The following is a 10220-nucleotide window of genomic DNA, read 5'->3' as shown; positions in this document are numbered from 1 at the left end:
AGTAATTGTTGTCTTATGTTGCTGTGAAACTTGATGCTCTCAACTAAGTTTCCTGTCTTCATGTGCTGGAACTAGTAGATAGTTCTATGTCACTGAAAGGTAATTCTGATTTCAGGACACACACAACCAAGCTGGTATTGCACATAATGGTGGTTTGGTGCCTTTGTTGAAGCTTCTAGATTCAAAGAATGGGTCTTTGCAACACAATGCTGCATTTGCTCTTTATGGTCTTGCAGATAATGAGGTATGGTAGCATGTGATCATTGTGAACCTGGGAAAGTGCTTGAATTTATATTTTGTTGTCCTGTAACATGGTGTTAATATACTCTTCTCTCCAATAGGATAACGTATCTGATTTTATTATGGTGGGTGGGATCCAACGGCTGCAAGATGGAGAGTTTATTGTTCAAGTATGTTAATCCTTTCAGATTTTACTTCTTGCTCTCCTCTTAGTTTTCATGCTACTAGTTTCTTTATTGCGGCATGATATGCATAAGAACCTCAAAAGTTTACCAGCTCCTGTTGTATGTTATATTTTCTCCTCAACTGATTTAATATTGGTAATGGTGCTTTCAGGCAACAAAAGACTGTGTAGCCAAGACACTGAAAAGACTAGAGGAGAAGATTCATGGGCGAGTAAGCATTTTCGTTCTTATTAACTACCCTTTACTGTTATATATTTATTTATCATATTTTGCTGTTCGGACTGCAGAAAGAACTATCTCTTCAGTGCTCTTGAAGGAGTAGGTCTCATTAAATTTGTGTGTATAATTTCTGAGATTTTGGTTTTAATTACCTTTTGTAGGTTTTGAACCATTTGCTGTATCTGATGCGAGTAGCTGAGAAGCCAGTCCAACGACGTGTGGCTTTGGCTCTCGCTCATCTTTGTTCCCCAGAGGATCAGAGAACTATATTCATTGATAACAATGGTCCATATTCTTCTACCCTTCTTCAGTTATCCCAAAAATCAGTCATATTCTTAATTCCATGCAATTTAAATTAGGGTATTGCATGAGTGGAGCACACTTGTTTGGGCTGCTTTGAGAGGCTGATTGTGCTGTATTTTCTTGCAGGACTTGAGCTGCTTCTTGGGCTTCTTGGTTCTACAAGTCCTAAGCAGCAACTTGATGGTGCTGTTGCTCTGTACAAGTTGGCCAACAAAGCTATGAGTCTTTCTCCTATGGATGCAGCTCCCCCTTCTCCAACACCACAGGTGAGTTTGTAACAAGCTGGTTAGTCTAATTCCATTCCTTTCCAGTGCCTGAAATTCTAAATTTGAATTGATATATCATGTTTGTGTATTGTTTTATCCTGTTCCATGATTATGGTAAGGCTAGATCTATGACCATGTTTGATTTCATATCATAATGTGAAGTTGACAGTGGTATAGAACTAGGCTGACTGGATGGCTGTTGCACCCAACCAAATATTTGAGAATGATGGAGATTTCACAAAGTATCTGCTATAGGAGAATACCTCATTGCAGTCAATAGGGGACCTTAATGGAAGATTTCCTATCATGAAGTTACAGGATCCTTTGGTTATTTTGCTATTTAGTCAGTGGAATAGAAATTTGTGAAAAACTGAACAGCTATAAATTCCTATCTTATGGAACATGTTCGGATTATTATGTTTGCAGAACACACTTTGGTAATGGGAAGTGCAAGTCGATGAACAACAAAAATAAAGATGTCAAAATCACATGCGAACTGTTTGGATACCAAATATAGGAAAGTTAATGCATAGTTTGCATTATTTGGCCAACTTTAGGGCATATATTAAAATATATATCTTTTCATTTTTTTTAATTGTAATTACATTCATCTCCCTCGGTAGTATATCTTATTGAAGTATGTGTTTAATTTGAAGACCTTGAAATAGGAACTGATTTGGTAATTAGGACAAATTTCTAAACCAAAAGAAAGGAAAAAGAACTTTTGTCAAAATAAAAGCAAGTACTTTTCCAGTTTTGGACGGATCGATCGAAAGAACAAGGAAATTGTGGGATTGTCAACTCTCTTTCTTCTTGCTGTTATGCTTTTCCAAATGTATTCAGGAACCAAATGAAAAACCGACAATCTGGATTATGAGAACTTATTTACAGATATTGTTATTTTTGCTCCAGAGTCTGATATATGTACGGATGTGTGTTCATATAATCATTTCAAATTGCATGAGTAGATTATAGCATTCTCATAACCGGTTATGAGGTATGAGAATAGTTTATACTTTTGAAAGTTCTATTTTAAGTGCATCTTATAACATACAACTTTAATGCAGGTCTATTTGGGGGAGCAATATGTGAACAATGCTACATTATCTGATGTTACGTTCCTAGTTGAAGGTTGTTATATGATCTGCTTACTTAAAGCTCTAATACTTGATATGGAGAAACATTTGGTGAGGGTCAAAATATAGATTTTGTTGTAGTTAAGACCCTGTCTTACTTTTCTCTTGCAGGTAGACGGTTCTATGCTCACAGAATCTGCCTGCTTGCTTCTTCAGATGCATTTCGTGCTATGTTTGATGGTGGTTATCGGGTGAGTTCACTTTTGCAGCATTTTAATGTCTCAGTTGGTCATTCCTTCTCTTCCCAAGAGTGGCCAAGAATTCCCTTCGCTCTGGGTGTTGGGATGGGAGTTATTATTCAAGTATCTTTCCAACAACGGGGAGAGTCTACATTTTATGCTTTGTCTTCCAGCTTATATGAGATATAATCCTTTATTTCTGATGATCTTGGAAATGCACTAAACTGATCTATTTTTGCAAACTTAGGCTTTTCACTTGTAACTGTAAGCCTTATTTTATTCTTTTTGAAAGTAGCTAGTACTCTTATTTTTAGTTTAGCTTAATCTTAAACCTATAGCACTCCCTACAGGATGGAAACAATGTTTTGTATCTACATGACATTCATGCTTAAAGTCTTCTTGGCATGTTCTGCAGGAAAAAGATGCAAGGGATATTGAAATTCCAAACATTAGATGGGAGGTTTTTGAGTTGATGATGAGGTATTACAAATTCTTTGTCAATCCCTTCCCCACAGTCCCTTCCTTTTCGAGCATCAATAATTTACGTGATTTCATTCTTGTACAGATTTATATACACTGGATCAGTAGATGTTACATTGGATATTGCTCAAGATCTGCTCAGAGCAGCTGATCAATATCTTTTGGAGGGACTTAAGCGACTCTGCGAGTATACCATTGCACAGGTAAGCCAAAAGGGTTGTCTGGAGATCTTTGAATCCTTTTGCTGCTTTAAAATTGAAACTTGACATCTGATGCTTTTTTCTGTTTTCATTCAAGGATATATCGCTGGAAAATGTTTCAAGCATGTATGAACTCTCAGAAGCCTTCCATGCTATATCATTGAGGCACACTTGCATTTTGTTCATCTTGGAGAATTTTGATAGATTGAGCACAAGACCTGGGTATGTACTGGAATCAACTTCCACATCTCGGCTTTTCTTTAGGAATTTAACAGTATGTCAAACATCACAAAGTATTATTTATGGTATATTCCAATGCCCATTTTGGGTGGTTGTGTACCTGCTTGTCTGCGGTATTTTCATGATGTAGCTTGTTTTCTTCTTCCTGCTTGTCTGCAGGATTTTCATGATGTAGCTTGCTTTCGTCTTCGCTAATATTAGTTGCAGGATTAAAATTTATCTCAGCAGCTGAAAAATTTGTGCACATGGTGTGTAACTGCAGGCACTTGCATCTAATCCAGCGCATAATTCCGGAGATCCGCAATTACTTTGCGAAAGCACTTACAAGACCTAACCCACATAACCTTCGGCTATAGAAGGCTGGTTTTTAACTCCTGATCTCTAACTAGATACGTTGTACAGAAAGTAGCAGATCTTCTTTGATGTTGTGGAGCCGATGGAAGGTTCTAATTGGTTCTTTGTAGCGTGGTTCATAATCATTACTGATGCCAGAGTTACCGATGCTTGTAGAAAAAGCTATAAGGTTTCTTCTTTAATTCATTGTCTTTTGGTCTCCACATTGATCTTCGTGGACTGTGTTGGTTATTAGATTTAAATGTATTCCAACTATTTACAGAGTTGGCATTCATTGAAAATGCTTCTTCTTCTTTGTTTTTTTTTTTTTTTAAATTTTTTGGCCTAAGAAAATGCTTGTTCAAATGAGCAGTTGCAAGTTTCTTGGTGAATGCTTGATTTTCCTGTGTAAAAGTTGAAGAATACTTGAAAAGACCAATGAATCTAGTAGTGCTTCCATACAAGTACGACCACTAGTTTATCTTCATTTAATTTCCGAACTTTGGTATGAAAAGTGATTGATTTAAATACTTTAAATGTTAATTAAATTAATAATCTTACCTTATTATAGAAAAAGTTTAATTTTTCTTTTTTCTAGACTCTTTATACTAAAATTAATGCATTGATTCAATCCTTTAGGTTGCTTTTGGTCAGACTCCTATTAAAACACAATAACTATTATAAAAATTGTAAAAAAAAAATTTGGTACGGAATCTAATTAGAATTGTCCTATGTTGGAAATGGCACTTTTATATTTTATACAGAGAAGATAATGAATCACTCCAGCTCTATTGTTTGATTTGCTTTCATGTATTTCTTTATTCATGTAGTGGTCTCAGAAATTTCTCGTAGTAGGATGATTTGTTTCTTAGTTGTAATTTCAAGGTTAGGAGTAAATGCACATTAATTTAGAATTTTTACTAAATTTAGATTAAATAGAAATATAAGCTGTCTTTCATGTGTCAAATTTTTTACTAGTTATAATTACTTTTTTATGTTTCTAAACTGCATTTCATGTGTCTATTAAAATTTCCATTAGGTCTAATTACTTTTTATACTTAGAGCTTGGCAAATAAGTGCCAACCTAATAAATGCTAATAAAAGCAATAAAGGCGTAGAATACGTGTCGAATTATAATTGATTTTATTATGTAAATACTTGAATAAAACGTGGTAGAAATCACACTTTATGTTGAGAAGTTTTAAAATATGATAATATTAATGAATTAAATGCATATTTATAATTGATGATGAATTAATATGTGAATGTGATGGATAATTAGTCCACACATTATTAAATTAGGCTTATTTGGATTTAGTGGGTCATACCATATAGATTCTTATGTTGATCACGATCCGTCTAGAAAATGAGATATAATTGTGTTACTTGATTTGAATTTCAAGGTTTAGAATAAATGCACATTAATTTAAAGCTCTTACTAAATTTAGATTTATTAAATAATAATATAATTGGTCTTTCCTATTTCAAATTAAATTTTTTATTTATAATTACTTTTTTATTTTTCTAAACTGCTTTACATGTGTCAAATTTTTTGTCTAATTGCTTTTTATACCTATAGTTTGGCAAATAAGTGCCAACCTAATAAATGCTAATAAAAGCCATTAACTTAAATATCCCTCAAAGTTTATCAAAACAATAATTTTTACTTTTATCATTAAAAAATTTTAATTTTTATTAATTATAATTTTTTTTTGTGTGGACTTTTAGTAATATGGCACTACATTATGAAGCGGGAAAAGATTTTTTTGGTACTTAGTGAAAATTTAGAATTAGTGCGTTAGTGTTGACATAAACAGAATTTCACGTTTGGAGGCAAAAACATTATTTATAAAAAAATTATATTAGAAATTCAAAATTTACAAAGGTAAAACTATAAAATTTTGAACAAAAAAAAATTATAAAATTTAAAACTTTTAAGGAGATAAAGCCTTTACTAGCTCTCATTCCCTCTGCCACTCGCTAGAAGATTAGATTTTGGAGTCATCATTTGTGACTAAAATTTGATTTTGAAGTATTGTTTTACAATTTGTTGTAGTGGTTCATATTATGTCTCGTTTTCCAACGTCATAGTTTAAGTTGTCTTTCATGTGTCAATTAAATTTCTCATTACTTTTAATTATTTTATTAATACGTATAATATTAGTAAATAACCAACCCTCAAAATATTAAAAGTGATTGATTTAAATACTCCTTAAATTAAAATTAGTACCTTGGAGGCCCCACTTTTATGTAAAGAAGATAACGAATTACTTCAACTCTATTACTTGATTTGCTCCCACGTATTCTTCCATATTAAAAACTTTTTCAAAGTAATTAAGATGATTTATTTTACTAAGCTGAAATCTCAAGGTTGGAAAGCAAATACACATTAGTTTGAAATTCATGCTAACTCTAGAATTAATTTTCTTTTCTCTTTTAATTTTCTTTTATGCCACTAAGCCACCTTCTATGTGCCCAAATCCAAATCAAAATTATGTTTAATCAATTTCAAACCCAATCAAGTTATTTATTAGAGGAATAGTGTCTTAATATTAATCTTTTAAAGTATATAGAGTTTAGTAAAATATAAAATTTAAGTAAACAAGGTGTCTAATGTAAACCAAACTTTTCAGTTTTAGTGCCCTGATTGGTGGCAAATTAATAGTTCCAATGTATCATTACACTTGGTACCAAATCATGGACCACTGTAGTGCCAAAAATATATGGACATGATCCAAGGACAAGTGGGTCTACATTAGCTAAAGTTGAAATATTATTGGGAACTTATTATGTTACCGACAAGCTTTGTTCTAGGGATAGGTTTCCATCGATAAGGTTGGGATAGATATTGATTAAACATTCTATAGGCATAAATGGCTAAAACTTATCTTCACAAGAGATCGATGGCGTAGATTTATTCAAAGGTCAAGTTTGGCTTGCTTTTTTTTTTTTTGTTATATAATTGAAAAAGGGAGGAGTCTAATCCTGTTTTGTAAACAAGAAAATCATGTACCATGAGTCAAATGTTAGAATGCAACTTGCTTAGCAAGCTGTTTTTCCACATGCTGTATAAATTGTCTACCACGATGAGGGTTCTTTCATTCCACCAAAACCATTCACAAAAAATTTGCAAAATTTTTCTCTTTTATTGGCCTTGGTTCCCACCTTTAACCACTTCAAACCTCACTTTCTATATGGATTCCCTCGACAAGGAAGTCGCCACTGAGATTCTCCCTTTCATCCGGGTTTATAAAGCTGGTTCGGTTGAGCGACTGGCTGGCTCTCCCAACGTGCCACCATCAGCCGAAGACCCGGAGACTGAAGTCTCATCAAAAGACATCACTATTTCAGACAACCCTCCTATCTCAGCTAGGATTTACCTACCAAAGCAGGTTGAACAACACCAAAACGTTCCCCTCTTAGTCTACTTCCATGGTGGAGGCTTTTGCTTTGAGTCCGCTTTCTCGTTTGTTGAAACCAAGTACATGAACAGCTTAGCCTATCATGCCAAAGTAGTCATTATTTCGATCGAGTACAGGCTAGCCCCTGAACATCCTCTCCCCATTGCTTATGACGACTGCTGGGCTGGTCTACAATGGGTTGTTTCTCATTCTGTTGATTGTGTGGTAGATAACAAGGAACCTTGGTTATCCACCTATGTTGATTTTGGTCGAGTTTATGTTGCTGGTGACAGCGCCGGAGCTAACCTTGCTCACAATATACTGATGAGGGCTGGCTCAGCGGCCTTGAATGGTGGTGTTAAAATAACAGGAGCTTTTGTAACACACCCTTATTTCTGGGGTTCAAAGCCGGTTGGTTTTGAGCCTAAGAGTATTGAAGAACGAGAGAAGAGCGTCATGTACACCATATGGCACTTGGTTTACCCAGAGGCTCCTGGAGGCATTGATAATCCGATGATCAACCCCGTGAGTCCAGGGGCTCCCAGCTTGGCAGGACTTGGATGTTCCAGGTTGCTTGTTAGTGTTGCTGAAAAGGATGCGCTGAGGGATAGAGGGATTTTATACTATAATGCAGTCAAGGAAAGTGGGTGGAAAGGAGAATTGGAGTTGGTCCAAGTTGAAAGAGAAGATCATGCTTTTCAGATTATAAATTATGAGTCTGAGAAAGCTAAGAAACTGATCAAACGCCTGGCTTCTTTCCTTGTCTAGGAAGAACCGATTCAATTCAATTATGCTCTTTATGATATGCTCTTATTTCCTTTATCTTTTCTTTTGTTTAGTCTTTTCCCAAAAAAAAATGCTTCATGCTTAACTACACTTTTATGTCAACTATTACCTGCAGCAATAAAGTATATTGAACCAGATACCCCCCTACAGCTCATTGTGCAGGATCAACCATACATCAAAAGTGCAAGAACTCAACGTCTTTCTTAGTTTTCTTGATTGTGATTTGGTGCTTAAACGCAATCGCTTAGAATTTATGCAGAAAAATGTAAAGTGGGACGAAACAGAAAAAGAATAAAGATTAATGGGCACACCACACCAAACTTCCAACAGAGAAGGTGGAAATGCCTTTGTTATCTTCGATATTCAAAGAAAAACAAGGGTTGTCCCAATTTATGCGAAGAAAACGATTTAATCCATGACGAAGCCTACCCTTTTCAAGGGAGCCCACACCATTATCTCCATCTTACACGTATTTACTAGAAGCATGTAAATTGAATACGATAAAACAAAATTTACGAGAAAGTTAGTTCACACTATAGCCGTCGACGAGTCACCATTACGTCCTTAATTAATTTAAATTATACAGAAAGTTGACTTAAGAGTTTCAAATTATTTTTTGTAAGAGCCAAGCTGCGTTTGCATTGGGGCGTGGATTATCGATGAGGTGAGAGTCTAACAACTGCATGCAATAACTTTTTGCTGAGAGAGCGATGGAGAAGTCTACCATTTATTGACCAATATCCCCCATTACACTTCAAATTTTTTGAACCAGTCTAATGCTCTTAATTCAATCATTGAATTAGATATTATTTTGAGGAACTAATCCATTTAGTTTCTTAATGAAAAAAAAAGAAAATTAATAATAAAAAATAAAAAGATGATAATTGAAGTTGACGTCTTCTTCGAATTATATTAAGAATAAAAAATAGTTTAAAATAAAATATGTGTTTATTTCAAACAAAATTGTTAACATTTAACAAGTGGCCACTTCTTATCCAAAAGTGTACATAATTCAAGTTGATGGCGTCGATTTGACTGAATTATGTCCAATTATTGAGTTCAAATCTTAAACAAATAAAGTTCCAAAGACTTCAATTATTCATCCAGACAAGTTTTTTTTTTTTGAAGAGTTTGTTAAGCGTAAATAAAACAAGACAAAGGGCAAATTTTGAATTTAATTTAAAAGGCAAACGTTGTTTTACTAATGAATAGTTGAAACACATATTTTAACAAAAAGAATTGTCAGCACGTAGTCAATCTAAACAAACCGAAAGGAAAAGAACTCCAAATATGATACCCTACATTACAATAATGATTAATTCCACTGTTGAGCATTCTTTCTGCTTTCTTCTCAAATGAAGGAATGTTTTGATGTTATTTGTTTACCTAAATTATTTACCTTCACATTTATATATCCTGATTATGACTAGCCTAAACAAAAGCAAAAGCACCCTGGATTCAGGTCAAAGTAGGCAGCCTCCTCCCTACAACGTGTGAATGGCAGGCTTCGTTAGACATTAATAGACACAGCCCAAATCCAACTTGACTTCTTGGAAAATTCTATTGGCCTCTAATTGAACGTTATCAGTTTATCCGCTCATTAACTTTCTTCTTATATCGTAATTTCCTCTCGTGCCCTAGGATTGATCAGTATTCATCTTCCTACTTGCAACCAACACCGCCACAGATCTCTCTCTCTCTCCCCTTCTCTACACCCCAAATGATTTCTACAGCCAAAGAGGTAATCAAAGAGCTCCCCGGACTCATCAAAGTCTACAAAGATGGCTCAGTCGAACGCCTCTTTGGCTCGCCATATGTGCCACCATCACCCGAACCAGACCCTGAAACTGGTGTCTCTTCAAAAGACATAGCCATATCAGACAACCCTTTGATCTCAGCTCGCCTTTAACTTCCAAAACTCACTCAACCCCATGAAAAGCTTCCCATCTTAGTTTACTTCCATGCCGGTGGCTTTTGTCTTGAATCCGCTTTCTTATTCTTTGACCAAAGGTATCTAAACGCTTTGGTCTCTGAAGCTAAAGTTGTAGCAGTCTCAGTAGAATACAGGCTGGTCCCAGAACACCCTCTTCCTGCTGCGTATGAAGATTGCTGGGCTGCTCTTCAATGGGTAGCTTCTCACTCTTTGGACAATGAAATCAAAAAAGATTCATGGTTGTTGAACCATGGTGAATTTGATAGAATCTTTATTGGTGGTGACAGCGCAGGAGGCAATATAGTCCATAACATAGCTC

The 10220-nt window shown here is 34.9% G+C and overlaps 3 protein-coding genes across 3 annotated transcripts in view; all 3 read left to right on the top strand.

Annotated features, from left to right (window-relative positions):
- Positions 1-4245, top strand: part of ARIA (ARM repeat protein interacting with ABF2) — a 7496-nt gene extending 3251 nt beyond the window's left edge. Inside the window, exons 9-19 of the mRNA XM_021435770.2 lie at positions 116-244; positions 342-410; positions 577-636; positions 806-929; positions 1074-1213; positions 2281-2344; positions 2461-2540; positions 2944-3008; positions 3094-3211; positions 3306-3430; positions 3711-4245. Coding sequence (XP_021291445.1) covers positions 116-244; positions 342-410; positions 577-636; positions 806-929; positions 1074-1213; positions 2281-2344; positions 2461-2540; positions 2944-3008; positions 3094-3211; positions 3306-3430; positions 3711-3804 — 1068 coding nt within the window. The 3' untranslated portion in view covers positions 3805-4245. The remainder of the gene's footprint in view (positions 1-115; positions 245-341; positions 411-576; positions 637-805; positions 930-1073; positions 1214-2280; positions 2345-2460; positions 2541-2943; positions 3009-3093; positions 3212-3305; positions 3431-3710) is intronic.
- A 2540-nt stretch (positions 4246-6785) lies between these two features.
- LOC110421729 (2-hydroxyisoflavanone dehydratase-like) lies at positions 6786-8103 on the top strand. The gene has a single exon (XM_021435392.2). The coding sequence runs from the start codon at positions 6796-6798 to the stop codon at positions 7948-7950; it is 1155 nt and encodes a 384-aa protein (XP_021291067.1). The 5' UTR covers positions 6786-6795; the 3' UTR covers positions 7951-8103.
- A 987-nt stretch (positions 8104-9090) lies between these two features.
- The window catches only part of LOC110421469 (2-hydroxyisoflavanone dehydratase-like), a 1736-nt gene continuing 606 nt past the window's right edge, over positions 9091-10220 (top strand). The window contains 1 exon segment of the mRNA XM_021435067.2: positions 9091-10213. Within this exon segment, the coding sequence (XP_021290742.2) occupies positions 9689-10213 (525 nt within the window). The 5' untranslated portion in view covers positions 9091-9688.

The sequence above is a fragment of the Theobroma umbraticum genome, unplaced genomic scaffold, assembly GCF_002168275.2.
Source record: "Theobroma umbraticum cultivar Fairchild unplaced genomic scaffold, ASM216827v3 scaffold_130.0, whole genome shotgun sequence".
Classification (NCBI taxonomy): domain Eukaryota; kingdom Viridiplantae; phylum Streptophyta; class Magnoliopsida; order Malvales; family Malvaceae; genus Theobroma; species Theobroma umbraticum.
The sequence above is the reverse complement of the archived record's forward strand: the minus strand, read 5'-3'. Positions and strand labels throughout refer to the sequence as shown.

What these genes read in the sequence shown, in the direction of transcription:
- LOC110421729 (XM_021435392.2), top strand. Translation starts at nt 6,796, where the DNA reads ATGAGTCAAATGTTAGAATGCAACTTGCTTAGCAAGCTGTTTTTCCAC.